Below are 17,607 nucleotides of genomic sequence, written 5' to 3' on the forward strand. Positions count from 1 at the left end.
TGGACTGCTTTTACAAAAAAGAGGCTGCTGGTGTGGCGCTGCCTCTGCCTGCCACCCAGAACCCTGTCCATTTCAGTAGAAGAGTGAGCCTCCGCTTCAGTGCCCATCACGACACCTCACTTTCCCAGGAACCACACGCTTCCCTTTCTTCCTCTTCCCTGAACAAAACCACTCAACAAGGTCCTTCTTGGCCCCTGCATTTAAAAATTTTTTTTTTACTATGTAAAATGCCAAGCATATAAAAAAGTGGATGAATGGTCATTGCCCTGCAGGCTCCTGCTCTGTTCTAGAACTGATTAATATTGCAGCACTGTCACCATGACCGCAGGCCTGCTGGGAGGAGAGACTAGTGGGCCCAGCTTCCAGTCCCTCCGGTGCCAGGGAAGCTGTGGTTTCCATTTTGTAAACACAGCAAATTGTATCCAGTGGCATTTAAACATGCTTATACATAGCCGCTTTCATTTAATGCTTTCCCCTCAACAGATAGACCTCTCAAAAGAGTTGCATACGCTTTCTGGCTTCTGCCCCGTCACCTGCCCCAGAAGAGACGCTGCTCTTCTGCTGCTCATCAGGTGACTTTGCTCGTGCTCACAAACAACACAGATCTGTGTGTGTGCAGCCATTCCTGCTCCCTCGGTTCCTGGTGCACTCTGCCACCCAGCTGCGCTCGTTTCTGTGTTCTCTGAGCCTGCCTTACCCTGTCCTGCCCTTGGGGTCCATCTGGAAGTCCCCTATACCTGGCTGGCTCGATGCCTTTATATCCATGCGCACTTGTGTGCCCCTCCCTCCCTCCCAGCACCACAACCTCCTCCTCAGTGGTCACACACACACATGCCTGCGATGGTTTCATGGATGCCCATCTTCCCACCTGAGGTCTGGGTGGTACCTGCTCTTCTCCCCATGGGAGGCCCAGCCCCTACTTGCCATGCCTCCTTGGTTGCTAATTGCCTGGTGAAGGACTGAGTGAGCTGGTGGTAGGTATTCAGGAGCATCGGTACATACCTGCAAATGATGTGTGTGTACTCTGTTGCCAAGGGGTTCAGTTTGTCTCCCCTTTTGAGCTCTTTTATATTTACAATTATCTCTGTGTGCTCTGCTCACGTGATGCTGCAGTGTGTTAAGTGGTGCTATTGTTCTTCCCGTTGTTAACCGGGAAAATGACGTTGAAACCTCGTTCTTGTCTTCTTGAAGGAAAGACTTCAATCACGAGACAGAAATGTATGCAGCAAGAACAGGAGAAGTTTATTAGTAAAAGAAAGTACACTCCAAGACACCAAGACATAGAACGGGCTGACCCAAGACAGGAAAGTAGCTTAGAACAGCAAGTTTATTAGAAAATGTGAGAATACTCTGAAATGTGGAGCAGGCTGACCCCAGGGAGGGAAGCAGCCTTGCCTTAACATTGCATGAAGGCTTTTATTTCTATGGGTAGAATTGCCTCCCGGTGTCCCCTCTCTTTTCACCTGAGGCACCTAGTCCTCTGGTATTTAGCAATGCATTTCTTTGATTTAGGGGTGTGTGTAAACATATCCCCTTGGTTTTGGTGGATGTGTAAACATGTCCCTTCGGGGTGTGTGAAAACCTGGAATCCTGTTGTGCTAGTGAGGTACTGGTGACAAATAGGGTGGGTTCTCTGATAAGCAGGATACCTTCCTTCTAATGCACGCCTTCAATTTAGGGGCATGTGTAAACACATCCCCTTGATTTGGGGGATGTATAGACACATCCTTTAAGTGTATGTGTAAGCCTGGAATCCTGTTGGGCTAGTAAGGTATTGATGGTCCTGACAAACAGGATGGGTTTCCCCCTTCTCTGACTTTTAATGACATATCTCTTTGATTTAGAGGTATGTGTAAGCCTGGAGTCTTGCTGGGCAGTTGCCAGGGGTCTTGACCCAGGTTGGAGCTGCAGCAAGGGGCTTTCTAACTGGGGCTAAGTTTCTCCTTCTGCTCTTTTCTATCTACCTACCTACCCTATCACCACAAGGGTGGCGGCTCGGGCGGGCGGAAGGAGGGCAGCCTGCCTGGACTTCAGGGTGCCTGCCTGCCCTGGCGAGGCGTGTTAGCAAGCCCATGGGACCCAAGCTCCGAAACCAAGCTCCCTAGTCAGCTTGTCAGCTACACAGCTGGCCAAGGAGCGAGACGCTGCACAGGCTCTTAAACTGCTCTGATGGCAGCACAGGGCCACGTGAAGTGTTGCCCTTCTAAAACGTTACCTTCTGTACAGATTATGCAAGGACGCCTTTTCCACAACACGTTGCGGGATGCTAATCATCTGGGCTCTGCCTGGGCTGAAATGGGTGCCGTTTTAATTCCTTCCTTAGATGCAATATTTAATTAACTTGATATTATTTGTAAACAAAAGGGGTTGTCATTTAATAGCTGAAAGGAGGTACGCAAGTGGCAACTCTTCGGAATATGGCGATGCTGCAAAATTAAAAGGTGGCAGCTGCATGAGGGAATTAATTACTCAGGGAATCCCGCTCTGTGACAGCGGTGCGTGGGGTCTGTCGACATAGCTGGTGGTCAGCTGTCACTTGACATGAACGGCTGATGAGTTGGGTGCAAGTGTAAGGGGCTGTCGTGTGACGTGGCTGGCAGGAGCACAGGGAAGGGAGCGAGGCGGGTCAGGCCTAAGACCACGCAGCCTGCGGGTGCCAGTCTCAGATGGGGCCCACAGCGCCCAAAGGGATCAGGACCCAAACATCCTGGTCTGACCCAGGCCCACCTTTAATCCTCTTGCTTGGGGTTGCCTTTTCTAATCGCCATATCAGACAGGTGTTTCTTAGGATTTTGAAGACTTTCTTCTCTGGTTATTGTCCCAGCAAAATTAACACGGGTTACTTTTCTGAGCTGCCGGAACAAAACTGGTGGGCCGTAACTGCAGAACTTGCTTCTCTCACAGTTTTGAGGCCAGCAGTCAGAAACCAAGCCATCGGCACTCCCGCTGGAGGCCCCAGGGCGTGATCTGACTGCCTTTGCCGGCTCCTGGTGGTTGCATCCGTCTCTGGCATTCCTTGCTTGTGGCCTTGTGGCTCCAGTCTCTGCCTCCTTCGGCACATGGCTGTCTTCACACATGTGTCTTCACGTGGCCTCTCCTCTGCGTGTTTCTGTTTTCTTAGTAGGACACCAGTCATAATGGATTAGCCCCCCTGACTGAGTGTGACCTCATCATAACCTGATGATATCTGCAAAGATCCTATTTCCAAATTAGGTCATATTCACAGGTACCGTGGGTCAAGACTTCAACATATCTTTATTTTTTTTCGGGGGGTGGGGCGCGGTGGTCACAATTCAACTCCTAACAATAGGGGAAGTGGACTCGCCTCTTTATAAATTGGTCTGCTCCCCTGACTTTGACCTGGGTACCTGCCCTTCCAGAAGCTGGGCCTGCGTGTTGCTATAGGTTGTTAGCTAAATCCCATTATAGTGTTACTAAAGAGTCGTTGAAGGAGTCCTCAGAGGTTGTAACGGATCCCAATGGTAGTTTTCCTATTTCAGAAAACCCACACCACCACTTACATTTTCCCATGGGAAGGCTGCACAGCCCACTACAGCAAATGTCTTGCTGTTTGCTATAATTAAGTCAGTAAGTGCAGTCGCCGGTTATCGGATGGGAACAGGACATAGGGCTAATAATGGAGGGGATTACCACCGGCCACACTGGCTCCCCCTCCTGTGGGCCGGAAAGCCTCCATTGTCACAGGCCTGGCCTGGGGGTAAGCAAAGTGGGCAGTGGCTTCAGGGTGTCCACGGGGGTGGCCTAGCAGTACCGGCCATCACTCTGACATGCCTGGGAGGGTCTCGCCAAACAGCGGCACTCTACGGGTTCTGGCTGCCTAGGTGGGGGTGAAGTGGCATCCTCCTGTGGCCTCCAGGTGGATTCTGTTGATGGAGGGGGAGTCATCTATCTCTTTTTCTTCTATTGGTCCTACCACCACCACTGTAACGGTCTCTCCTGAGAGACAGCCTGATCTCCCTGCCCCAGTGGCTTAAGGGGGCCCACGGGGGTGGCCCAGCAGTACCGGCCATCATCCTGACATGCTCACTCTCCTCTTAGCTGCCATATCATGCCTCTCCACTTGAATAAATCTTTTGGAATCTCAGGTCCTCTTTTGCCTCTCTCTGGAAGCCTGTCGTGAACACCCTCCTCCCCCTCAAGGGCTTTCTCAGCCTCCTCATGTGAACCCCAGCCTTCAAATGCCCATACTTTACTCACTGTCTCTATGAATTCTCTGGAAGCTTGCTGAGAAATGAGACAACCTAGTTCTACCAGGTTTGTGCCTGCTGTAGGTTAAAATTCCCAGGAGAGAGAACCTGAATGCCTTTATTTGGGAACATAACGTGGTGCAGCCACTTTGGATAATAATGTGGCTGTTCCTCAAAAGGTTAACCTTGAGTTACCATGTGACCCAGCAATTCCTCTCCTAGGTGTGTACCCAAGAGAAGTGAAAATACATCCACACAAAAACTTGTGAAAGTCCATAGCAGCATTACTCATAATAGCCAAAGAGTAGAAACAACCCAAATGTCCATCAACCGATAAATGGATAAACAAAAAGTGGTCCACCCATGCAATGGACTATTATTCAGCCATGAAAGGAATGAAGTTGTGACATGTGCTATTATGTGGATGAAGCTTCAAAAAATGGAAGTGAAAGTAGCCAGATATGTAAGAACACATGTTACGTGATTTTCTTGATATGAAATGCCCAGAGAGGCAAATCCATGGAGACAGGAGGCAGATTAGTGGTTGCTTAGGGAGGGACAATGGGAGGGAATGGGGAGTCACTGATAATGGGTGCAGGGTTTCTGTGCAGCTCAGGTCCTTGACCTTTCCCTTGGGGTGACCTTGACTTTCCTGGCCTCAGCCACCTGCTCTTTCAGTCACACCAAAACCGAATTCCTGCCACAACTTCCACTCCGAACCTCCCATCGGACCACAGCTTCCTGCCCTGGGCTCACCCCTCTCGCCATCAGTATGAGTCCGTCCACCCCATTGGGGCTGGGTAGTTCCTCTCCTCTCTCTGCAGCCCCTCCCACGAATTCATCCTTCCTCTCCCGTTCTGCCCTCACGTATCCTTCCCAGCTTAAGTCCTGCCAGTGCAACCACCTCGCCTCCTGCAGAAACCTCAGCCCTGATAAATTCCAGTGTCTCTGCTCCTCATCCCAGAGTTCTGACAAGTGCAACAACGGACACCTCAGCCCGTGGCCATGCCTGCTCCCCTGGGCAGTGGTCTCCTCCACTGGCCCCTCCTGATGATATTCCGCTGCCTTGCTGCCTCACCAATCACTGCTTGCTTCCTCATCCTGACCTGGTCCAGGTGCATAGGTCCTCTTCCCAAAGACTAATGCTTCCTTCTCTTGTTTCCTGGAACACCACACCACACTGTGCTTCCCACCACACCACACTGTGCTTCCCACCACCCGGTCTCCACCTGCCCCTCCCTGTTTGCAGGCCCTCTGTCCCCAGCAGCCCAGGGCTCCCCCTCCAATGCAGGCTCCCTGGGTGCTCTCTCACAAGCTGATGGCTCATTATTCCAGCTGCCTGCTGTGCATGCCCCGCCAGGACCTCAGCCCCAGCCAGATGCACAAATGATACGTCTGCTTGGCCTGTCCACTCGGACTTGAGTGTCCGTCTTCAATGTGGCAGCTCCACCTTTCCATCCTCTCAGGCAAAGTCCTCAGGTGCATCACTAATTTGTTCCTCTCACAAACCTGTCAGCCAATCTTATTGACTCTAAAACGCCATACAAAGAACATTCAACCAGTTACCACCCTGATCACACCCTTATTTTCCTCCTGGATCATTATGTTATTCCCTAAATTTACTCTTGTCTCCTTAACGCCTGTTTCCAAAAGTCAGATGATGCTGTTAAAATATAATTTAGTTTCGCCCCTGCACAAAATCCTGTCTTAGTGCCCTATTTCATTTAGCGGGAAGGTCAAAGTCCAAAGTAACCTACACGCTTGCTCATGATTGAGCCTCTGTGATGTCTCTGTCTTCACTCGAGCCACACTGGTCTCCTGGGTTCTCAGATTTGCCAACCCTGCCTCACCCCAGGGCCTTTGCACTTGCTGCTCCTTCAGCTCCTTCAGCACGTTGCCTGGATGGCCACATAGCTCCCTCCCTCACTTCCTTGCGGATCTGCTCAGATGCCATCTAATTCAGAGGCTACCTGCTCACGCCTTGTAAAACAGAAAGCCACTCCTTGCTCCAGCCGCTCCTTAATCAGTATGCTCTGCTTTCCTTTTCTGCATGGCCTGTGTCTGATCTGACATATATGTTCTGTCTCCTATCACAAGAATAATATGTCCCTGATGGTGGGGACTTTTGTCTGTTGTGCTCACTGTTGTGTCCCAGCAGTGCCAGCAGAAGTGGGCTCTCCAAGAACCGAGGAGTGAGGACGCCAGTGGCAGGACTCAAACATCTAGCTCTGAAGCTGGGCCTGGCTGGGCAACAGGGGTGGGTGTCCCACAGGAATGGGGCCGGGGTGCAAGGTCTGGAGGGCAGGGTTTTTGATGTCATGCCTGCTCTTAAGTGTCTCCCAACCTCCTCAGCCTTGTGAGCGTCCTGTCTGCCCTACAGTTGGAGCCCTGCCCTCTGTGTGACATCACAGGGCTGTGTGACATCACAGCAGGCAGGGCGGGCCTGCCACTGGCTCCACACTCCACTGACCAGGAGCAGCTGGAGGGAGGAGGTGGCCAGTTTTCTTGTTTGATTCAAAAGTTGTTCACTTGGAGTGTAAGTGGGAGAGGTGAGGCTGGGGGACTCAGCTGGGGACATGATTGACAGGTGAGACCCAGTTCGGCTGTCAGCCTGGCCACCTGCCTTCCTGGCACTAACTGAAGCTGCAGGCTACCCTTGAGGTCCTACTGTGCTAACTGCTCTCTCTCCCAGGTTCCCTTGACCCCTCGTCTGTCTTTCATCTTTCGACCGCTACAATGAGATATGTTCCAGAATTCAAAAAGTCCCCCTCGCATATCCTGAAGAAATTTGCAGGTAATGAGAAAAAACTACTGTAAGGGCCTATTTCAACCCAAGGCTTTAACGATTAGCCACCAAGTTTAGAAGAGAAGGCAAAGAAGTTTGTTTGTTTTAAAATAATGTAGGAAAATACTGTGAAGTCTTCATTTTCTTAAAATTTCATTGCAAACCCCTGAGTTTTTCAGCATTGAAATATATTTAACTATTTCCCAAGGGGCTTTAGGGTTAAAAATGTTTTCATATGAGGTGCTAAACATACACTTCAGCTACTTCATAATTTTTATTGCACGAGTGATTTCTCTTTTTTGTTGTTTAAAAAAGTGTTTCTCAACAGTAAAAGTCACCTTTCCCCACTTCTGTCCTGGGTGCCTGGGATATGAAGTTGGATGCTTGTACCTGGGTGTTCAAGGAAAATCTATGCAAATGTGACTTTCTCCAAGTCACATGGCTAGTGTGTATATACAGTGTGATTGCCATCACTTAAAACCACTCAGACAAAAATTCTAGATGTGTGAGACCATCGGGGATTGGGTGAGAAGGGGGAAGTGTCACCTCCACTGCATATTTGTGTTACTTGAATTTTTTTCTCAACTGAACTTTTAGTCATGCATGACTTTAGTAACAAATGAAAGACAAGAAAAATAGAAGGAAAAGAAAAAAAAATTATTATTTTTTTGTTTGGCTTGGAACAGAGACTGACTAGAGGGGTTCCTGGACTGGCCAGGTTTGGAAATGTGGGAGACTTCTGTGTGGCAACTTGCAATGCATTGAGACATCATGGGAGGTCCAGGCAAATAAAACAGCACTGGATAGGAGGAGGAAGAAGGCAACGGAGGCCCACAGTGGTCTCAGCTGTGATGGGGACACGGAGCCTACACAGAAGCGGGCACAGGGGACCAGCTGCTATTCCAAAATATTCCATTAAGGCAGCCAAAATAGGAAACACGTACCAAAGTTTTCTCACCTGTGTCGTGACGTTAAAGAGAGCAATCGGTATGAGCAAAACGTGTGCTTCACTCAGTGAATTATTTCCTGCGCATCCTGTTTGCCATCGCCTGGAGCAAGCCCGGGAACCCCGTCCCCTCAGCTCTGTGAAGGACACTGTTGAGCTGCACTCCTGGGACAAGAGTGGGAACAGCAGGTGTGAGGGAGATTCCAGCTCTGCCTGCCAGCTGTGTGGTCTTTGGTCTCTTGGATCTTTCTGGGGGAGGTAGGGCGGCCTGAGCACACAGGAACAGTGTTAGCAGTCCTTGTTACTGTCACCAGTGGCCCCACTCTAAGTTCTGTGGGAGCGGCAGGCAAGCGCGGTAGCACTTGTCGTTCTGTGTCCCTGAGACCTCAATGCTGCCCTGATGGGGCCGTAGGTGGTGCTGCCTGAAGCCCAGACCACACTGAAAGCAAAATCCAGCACAGTTCCCATTGCCTTCAACTGATGGCCACTGTGCAGAGCGACTGAGAGCTCAGTGACCACAGGCCACCTGGGACCAGTCTCTGAGCCACGCTAGTTCAGCTGTGCCAAGGACAGGCCCCCTCTGGCTGCCCAACTCCCTCTGCCCCTCCTGGTGGGTAAGTCGGGCTCTGGCTTCTAGGACCCAGCTGTAGGAGAGGATGGTGGTGCAGGAGGTTCACAGCCGGATTTCTTTCATCCCCGGACTCTGCCCTGTGGCTGCAGTGGCATCCCAACAGCAGAGGGCCGTCATAGTTCCATCGCCTGGCAGGGGAGGCCATGGCAACAGTATTTAGCACATGGAGTGGGAGCGTCTTGGGAAAGGGAGGGCCGGGCATGAGGGACAGTGGTTTCTCTGAAATCCCTTAGTCTGAAAGATTAAATCAATCCTAAGAAAATGACTGGCGTTCCCTGGAAGGCCAGGAAGGTGGGTGGGGCAGGCTCCTTGTGGTAGGAGACCCCACCGAGCAGGGTTAGGGACAGTTAATGCTTGTTGCCAATTAGGAGAATCATACGTCAGAGCTGAAAGTGTATGAGGTGTTAAGTAGCTGACTGTGCTGAAAACGGTCACTTGCCACCTCTAGTGTATTGCACATTCATTATCTTTCCTTTTTTGGGGGGTCAAAATTGGCATTAAACTTTATGTCCTTTTGATTCAATTTTTAAATTCTGAAATAATCCTCAGCCCATGTTGATAATTATAATTCACTGTCTGCTTAAATGTGAATTAATTACACATTATAACCCGAACTCCCAAGTATCCATTGTATTAGATCTTTGTTTCCCATTTTCTTTGTAGAGTGCCGAGCCTGGCGAGGGCTCCGCTGAGATGTATTATCTCCTTCATCATTAGAGGACCCTGCATTATTCTGTGTAATTAACTTGACATTATTTGGTTCAGAAGCCTAATTCATTGCAGATCTTAGTTTCAAAGTGAGATTTGTGTGATGCATAATTAAAAAATAACAAAACCCACAACACAGACCCAGAAGTTTCCCCTCTACATCCCCCATTCTGTAGAATTTCCAGCGGGTGGCTGTGTTCTCAGTAATAACAGTTCTGTGTGTGTCTGTGCTTTGCAGTGTGCGACATTCCTCTGTACGACATATGTGACTACAATGTCACCAGAGATCGGTGCAAGGAACTCGGGTGCTGCTTTTATAAAGGTGTCTGCTATGAAAAAGCAGTTCCCTGTAAGTATCTGGGCCAGGCCTGCCCTGTACAAACGAAGCCATGGCGGCCTGGGAATGGCCTGCTTTCCTCCCCTGTGTTTCCATGGCTGGACGTGCCTTTTCTCTTATTCCCCAGTCACATCTCTGCAGTAGTGGGAGCAGAGGGCTTTGAGGGGCTGTGGCCGGGACTTCGGCCACCAGAGAAATTCCACTCCCAGTTGGGATAGATTTGCTATCCCATTACGTTGCTCCATTCCCTTCTCCTTCCAGCCCCTGGCAACCATGGCTCTGTCTCTGTGGGTTTACCTATTCTGGACATTTCATATAAATGGAATTATACACTATGTGGCCTCTTGTGCCTGGCTTCTTTCACTACGTAACGTTTTCACGGCTCATCCTGTTGGAGCATGTATCAGTGCTTCATCCCTTTCCGTGGCTGAATAATACTCTGTTGTATGGATACACCGCCTTTTATTTATCCTTAGTAAGTTAGTAGAAATTTGTATTATTTCTACTTTTTGGCTATTATGAATAATGCTACTATGAACATATGTGTACACATTTTTATGAACATATGTTTTCAATTCTCTTGGCTATTTACCTAGGAGTGGAATTGCTGGATTGTATAGTAACTCCATTTTAAAATTTTGAAGGAACTGCCAAACTATTTTCCAAAGTGATTGGACCATTTTGCAGTCTGACCAGCAGTGTATGAGGGTTCCAGTTTCTCCACATCCTCACCAACACTAGTCATTGTCTATTTTTTATTATATCCTTTGTAATGGGTATGAGGTTGTATCTCGGTTTTGAATTGCATTTCCCTAATGAGGAATGAAGTTGAGCGTCTTTGCATGTGCTTGTTGGCTATTTGTGTATGTTCTCTGGAGAAAAGTCTATTAAAATCCCTTGCCTGGTTTTTAATTGGGTTAGTTGTCTTTATTGTGTAGTTTTAAGAACTCTGTATTCTGGATAGTAGACCCTTTTCAGATATATGATTTGCAACTACTTTCTCCCTATCTTTTGGCTGTCTTTTCACTTTTTCACTTTCCTGACACTGTCCTTGGAAGCACAAAAGTTTATAGTTTTGATGGCATCCAGCTTACCTATTTGTTCTTTGGTTACTTGTGCTGTTGGTTATATCTAAGAAAAACATTGCTAAATCCAAAGATTTACATCTATGATATCTTTTTAGAGTTTTATAGTTTAGCTCGTATGTTTAGGTTTTTCATCCATTTTGAGTTGATTTTTATATATGGTGTGAGGCAGGTTCCCAATTTCATTCTTTTATCCAGGTAGCTGAGCATCATTTATTGAAAAGACTATTCTTTTTTTGTTGAATTGTCTTGGCACCCTTGTTGAAAATCAATTGCCCATAAATGTGAGGGTTTATTTCTAAACTCGCACACTATTTTGATTGCTGTATCTTTGTAATAAATGTTGAAATCGAGAAGTGAGAGTTCTTTAATTTTGTTCTTCTTCATGATTGTTTTGGTTATTACAGGTCCTTTGTATTTCCATATGAATTTTAGGATCAGTTTTTTAATTTCTGCAAAGAGCTATCTTGTGTTTTTAACAGGGATTGTATTGAATCTGTAGATAATTTGAGGAGTATTGCCATCTTAATAATATTGAGTATTCTGATCTATGAACAGGGGATGTCTTTCTATTTATTTAGGTCTTCTTTAATTTCTTTCAACAACATTTTGTAGTTTTTAGTGTACCAATCTTGTGTTTATTTTATTAAATTTATTCCTAAGTATTTTATTCTTTCTGATGTTATTATAAATGGAATTGTCATCCTAATTTTATTTTCAGATTGTATATAGAATCCTAGGTATATCCAAGAGAATTGAAAGTTTGCTACTATATAGAAATACAATTGATTTTTGTATATTGATATTGTATCCTGCAACCTTTTTGGACTCGTATTAGTTTTACTCATTTTTTTAGTTATTTAGCATTTTATACAAACAAAGTCAAATCATTTGCATCTAGAGATGGTTTTCCTTCTTCCTTACCAATCTAGATGGTTTTATTTCATTTTCTTGCCTAGTTTCCCTGGCTAGAACCACAACTACAGTGATGAATAGAAGCAATGTGACTAGATATCCTCATCTTATTCCTGATCTTAGGGGGAATTTTTAAATGTTTCACCATTAAGTATAATGGCAGCTATGGGTTTTACTAGGTATCGTTTATCAGGTTGAGAAAGTTCCCTTTTCTTCCTAGTTTCTTGAGTGTTTTTATCATGAAAGTATGTTTGATTTTTATCGCATTATTACTCATGTGGGTTTGTTATTGATTGTCTAGTGCTTTTTGCTTTTATCCTGAAGGACTCCCTTTAGTATTTTTGCTGATGTTACCCTGAAAGTTAATTCTGGGTTTTAACGAACCTCTAGTTCAGTTGTTCCAAAGGGTAGTGAGCGTTGGAATAAGACACAGTCCTTTTTCCTTAAAGGAGTTCTTTATCCTTCACTAATCTCATCATAAAACCCACAACCTTAGCCAGAATCTTACTTGAGATATCTGTTTGAGTCCCAGGTCTTCCACTGTTAAATGGCCTATCACATTGCTGCATCCCAGCAGCTCATTCTCTGGGATCTATGACAGGTAGTTCTGAGCTGAGTTCATGGCACGTGGTGGTAATTTGGACATAATTTGCTGCTTTTTCTACTTGTCATCTTTTTGTTGGTGTTTTGTGGTATTGGTGGTTTGACACACACATCTCACTATTTGGAGAGCAGCAGATGGTTACAATCTAGCTTATTTCATCTCTATTGCAGGATTTTGCTTCTTAGAGGACTCCAGTGTCCTAGGCACTTAGGCAACTGAGTTTTTCTGAGACTTTTTTTTACAATTTTGGGCCCCTAAAAGCCCAAACCATTCAAATCCAAAGGTATTGAGTTTGTTCTTTCAGTGTTCTACATATAAAGATGTAGAGGTCATTCATTTCCCAAGTAAGTCACAGAACTGATCATAGTCTTGGCAATTAATTATCCCAATTTCCCCATATCTCAATGAAGTGGAGATTTAACAGCATGACATGGTGAAATAGATCATTCAAGGAAGATTGCAGTTAGTAAGGGAATGCAAATCCTAACTGCTTTTTTTTTCATCACCTGTCTCATTCCCTGAGCACCTTCTCATCAGAAGGGAGTTGGCCATTTTGTAAATGTTAGTGTGTATAACAAAGATTGTTTAAATTAATATAATTATTTTATGCCTGTCATTCATTTGGAAAATGAGTCTTACTCTGTATAACAACTTAACTTTAGTGTTTTTAAGGACCCCTTCTCCCCACTAAAGCCCCCACAAACTCTCAAGAATTTTTTTGTACTTGAAGAGGGCCCACTGTTTTATAAGTGGGTGTCATTTTTGTATAGCGGCAAATATTAATCTTCTTTCTATCCTGCCAATTTTAATAAATGAATTGTGTGGGCTAGGCTTTTTCTTAACTTCTGACTTCTTTCAAGCTTGAGAGGTCGGGCCATCTGCGGGAAGAGTCTGGGCAGTGAGCCCTACGTGTGGGTTCTCACTGTGCCCTCCAATTATTTTTCATTTCTTTGACATCTTTCTCATTCAAGACAGCGAATGAACCTTTGTGCTGTGTAAGTTGTAGTATTCAGTGACAGGGTATTATGAGTTCTTTGTGCACATAATTCCATGTTATGAAAACCTTTCACCAACTACTTAAATTGGCTGGTTTGAAGTGCACATTGTGTTATGGCATAATCTGTATTATTAAGAATATGAACTTGGGGAATTAGCATTAGATCTTTGAGAAAGAATTGGGAATTCAAAGAGAATGACTTGCCTTCATTCTTCAGTCTTGACTTAGGGTACATTACGTAACAAGTCATTTCTTCTAAGTGTTTGACTTCAGTTTCTTCACGGTGCTTGCTGAGATGATTTCCAAACTTTTGTTTAACTACACTTGGGGGAGAATTTTCCCAAGATAGTCCTTAAAGAAAATAATGCTTTCTTCAGATAAACCTGACATATTATTTATAACAAATACCCTGTTTCCCTGAAAATAAGACCTAGCCAGAAAATAAGCCGTAGCAAGATTTTAGGTGCCAAAATATGGCACCTTGGCATACTGAATATTTTAAGCTGAAGGAGTTTGTAGAAAAGGCATCCTTCTCCCTGAAATAGGCCATAAAACCCTCATGTGAGGGGTGTGTGCCCTCCATATCCTGGAGGAATCACGTTAGAGCTTCTTCTCTGGATATGTCTTATTTTCTGGGAAACACGGTAGTGTGCGAGCCAGATACTCTACAGAGAGAATCACAGAGGTTCAGTTTCTGCCTCCAGGAGCTTCACATCATGGACCCAAAATACTTGCACATATCAAGTGAGAGAAAATATGCTGACAATTGATACTAAAACATTGTCAAAGTATGTGTCTTTCTCTAACAGGACTTCACTCACATATAAATTCTGAATTAATTTCACGAACCAAGACACTCGATCATCTAAGGAACGTACATTCCCTGGAATTTGAGAATTCGAGGTTCATCTTCTTGTCCCTTAAAAGCTCCTGATTCACTCTTTCAAATAAAACAAACTTTATTTGTTCATTTCAATTCCATTCATTCAACATCATTTAAAGTGGACTTTCTCAAGCCCTATGCTGCATGCCCTAGGTAGGAGAAGACCTGGGGGCGGGGCTACACCCGGCTCCTCCTCCCCACTCCTGCCCCCGGAATGGAGAGGGGCCGAGCATTTATACCAACAGGCGCTGCTACTCAGGGGAACATGGGAATAGAGGCCACCCCCCTAAGAGTCACCTTGAAGACTATGGCTTCTCAGTTGGGATGATTTAGGGAAAATGTGAGCAACTGAGGACAGTGGAATCCCTTTGTTAATAAAGGAAAACTCAGTCAATAAAATTTGAGATCAGACCAGTGGAGTTTATCTATCATCGAAAAAGCATTTACCTTATACTCATTTTGGGAATAACTGACCTGAGTATTGAGGGACCATTTTCAGGAAGTTGGGGGCAGGGCAAGCTACCCAGAGAGCAGGAGGCCCGGTGCTGCTGTTTCCCGGAGAACCGAGGAAGGAGCCATCTCTGCACTGGTCCCCTCAGTGGCCAGCCCTCAGGTGTTGTGTGGGTAGCCACGGCCACCACCCTGAATACCTTTCGTGTGGAGCCTTCATCCTTCTATGGGTGACTTTAATCCCATGGAAGTAAGTGCCTCCAGGAGGGAAGTGATGGTGGAGGGGCTGGTGCTCAGGGGTGAGCTGGGTCTGATGAGGGCAGCGGGGGCAGGGTGGAGGGCCGTGCCTGACTCAGGGGAGAAGGACTGCCCTTTTGTAATTAACTTGGGTCCAAATGATGGTAAATGAAAATTGTTTTTCAGCTTATGTGCAGGTGTTTTCTGCCTTGATCGTGATCATCGCCGGGGCCTTTATCATCACCATTATTTACAGGTCAGTCAGTTTGTTCTTTTAAACTCACATTCAGAGCTTTTATGGGAGAGGAATGGGAGTCGGGGGGACTCCCCTTCTTGGCTCAGTGTTGTTGGGGCAACAAAGAGCGCCTGCCATGGATGTGAGCCAGCTGGCCCAAAGGACCCAGCGTATTTTCCAGAGCTCCATACCACCACCAGCCAGCATGTAATGCGGACCTAACATTGTCAGTGCTGTGCTCGTCCCATCTCACCCCACAGCCCTCCCACAACCAGCACGTGGAGGCTGCCACCCAGCTGTGTCTCCAGAGCCTTGGCTGACGTTCCCAATCCAGGCTGGTCATGTCCCTCCACCCTGTGATAGCGTCATGGTGTGGACATGTTCTCAGACAGTGTCTCCCTTTCTTGTTTCAATGGTGAGGTCATGCACCCCCAGCGAGGCCACGGCAGCTGGCCGCTACCCAAGGGCAGGACTGGAACTCAGCGTTCTTACTCGGGAGGCTTCTACCACAAGCCTCTCCCTGTGACATGAATAAAAGCCCCTGAGATTAGCTGAATCACTTGGTCCAGCAACACGAAAAACCATTTTCCTACTCTGAGTGTTGCTAGGTGGCATCTTGAGTGACTGACTGGCTGTAACCTGCGCACAGTATATTCCTTCCCTGTTTCTGTCCTTGGGCGTCTGGATGCCATATATGGATCGTCTGTTCATAGCATGTGTAAGAAACTAAAATGGGAACTATTGAGCCAAAGCCTTCGACAAATTTTATACATTCATGATCATGAACCCTATGTTTTAAAGGGGGAAAGTTCTGGTGGAAGACTGGATGGCCCATCGAGTTTTCCATCTTTAATTTCCCTGATTGTGATAAAAACTGTCTTCCCCTCAGGGTTGTTCAAGAGAGCAGGAGAGAAAAGGGAGTCTCTACAGAAATGCCTTCATCATCCAAGGCCAGTGATAAAATTGAGGCAGCTCCCTCCAGTGGGAAGACAACATCGAAAGTTTCAACTACCAAAACATTGGAGAGGAGTGGGGAAACTGAAGGGAAGGATGGTAAGGCGAGGGCATTGACCCGGCTTTAGGGCAGGCACAGCTTTAGTCCCTTGAGAGACCTTATCCATGAAAGACACTCAAGCAGCTATATTGTTCCTTCCACAAAAATTACACTTGTTTTTTAGTTGGACAATACTCTATATTTTCCAAGTAGGAGAGTCTGGTTTTAAGGTGGTTTCTGCCCTCAGCATGGGTTTCCTGCTCAAAAAGCTCATTTCCTTCCATAAATATCATCTTCCACCTTTTCCTCCCCCTGTCTTTGCCTCTCTGTCATCTCACCCTTTCTAGCTGGGCCAGCTGTGTTGTGGGGCAGTGGGTGTAAGTGTTAGGAGGGGTGGTAGTGCTGGGGTGTAACTGTGACACTTGCAGATTTAATCAAGGCGCTTCCTGGCAGTAGTGCTAATAACACCACTTCCTATTGTGGCTCCCTGATAGCCTGGTGGTCGTGGTTGAAGTGATATGAACAATAGCTAAATCTTCCAATGCCACTGGTTTCCAGGAAGCAAAGTTGCTTGTATGTTATTAACTCTCTTAGGAAGACTTAGCAGTTGCTTGATGCTTTTTACAAGTCAGCAATTTGCCATGTAGAGAAGGAAACTTCCCAAATGATCAGCTCAGTCTTAGGTGGTGTTTGTATGGGAACATTGTCTAGGTCTCTTACTATCCATTGGTTACCAAGACTTGGTTTTCCTGGAGCAACTGGGAAAAGGAGGAGGCAGGGAGAAGCAGCTGGCCCCAATGTCTCTCGATGCTCCCCCATAACCGATGCTGTGTCTGTGTAATGACACTTCCCACGGGGAACGATGGCATGTTCTCAGGGTGCTTTCTGAAGAGTAAGGCTAAGGCCATGAGAGGTGGAGACCCTTCTCCTCTCCGTAAGCTGTGTCTCTCCCAGGAATGAGTGGAGAGACAGGGCAGCACACACCAAACTTGTTTTTGAGTAACTCATGGCCAATTGTATGCCATGTAGATAGGTTCACAGACCTTGATGAAATTTTCTTGACATTGCTGAGTAGTCCATTTAAAAAAACCCCACTTATTTTTGTTTTAAATTCAGCAACAGTGACAATAATGGATGATGAAGAAACTGAGGATTAAAATCTATGATGAAGAAAATGTGAAGATTAGCAGAAAATAGCCAAGTGAAATGTTACACCTAGTGAACCACTGTTAAAATGTGTGATAGAATGACCTCCCAATGAGAAAAATAAAGGTATTTTAAATGCTTCTTGTTTCTTTTTTTTATTTTTATTTATTTTTATTTTTTATTATTAGTTTCAGGTATACAAAACAATGCAATAGTTATCCTTTTCACCGCTCACAAAATGACAATACCCCTCCCCCCACCCACTGCCCTCCCACCCCCGATATCATACTTATCTATTACAATTCCATTGACTCCATTCCTACACTCTACTCCACATCCCATGACTACATGTATATAAAATTGTAGTTGACATACAATATTATTCAACATCAGCTTCATATGAACAGTGCAGTGGTCAAGCCTCTACACTGTCTATGAAGTGGTCT

General features: G+C 46.0%; 1 protein-coding gene across 2 annotated transcripts; it reads left to right on the forward strand.

The window, feature by feature from the left end:
• Positions 1–488: 488 nt before the first annotated feature.
• On the forward strand, positions 489–17,278 carry TEX29 (testis expressed 29). 2 transcript variants are annotated; one of them, XM_019644793.1, is made up of 6 exons: positions 489–572; positions 6,901–7,002; positions 9,517–9,627; positions 14,973–15,042; positions 15,911–16,074; positions 17,132–17,278. In XM_019644793.1, the coding sequence occupies exons 2-6, from the start codon at positions 6,945–6,947 to the stop codon at positions 17,170–17,172; spliced, it is 444 nt and encodes a 147-aa protein (XP_019500338.1). In that variant the 5' UTR covers positions 489–572; positions 6,901–6,944; the 3' UTR covers positions 17,173–17,278. The 2 variants fall into 2 exon arrangements, with proteins under 2 accessions (XP_019500338.1, XP_019500337.1); XM_019644792.1 differs by lacking the exon at positions 489–572 and adding an exon at positions 5,449–6,465.
• Positions 17,279–17,607: the final 329 nt, after the last annotated feature.

This window comes from Hipposideros armiger, unplaced genomic scaffold (genome assembly GCF_001890085.2).
Source record: "Hipposideros armiger isolate ML-2016 unplaced genomic scaffold, ASM189008v1 scaffold_91, whole genome shotgun sequence".
In the NCBI taxonomy this organism is placed as follows: domain Eukaryota; kingdom Metazoa; phylum Chordata; class Mammalia; order Chiroptera; family Hipposideridae; genus Hipposideros; species Hipposideros armiger.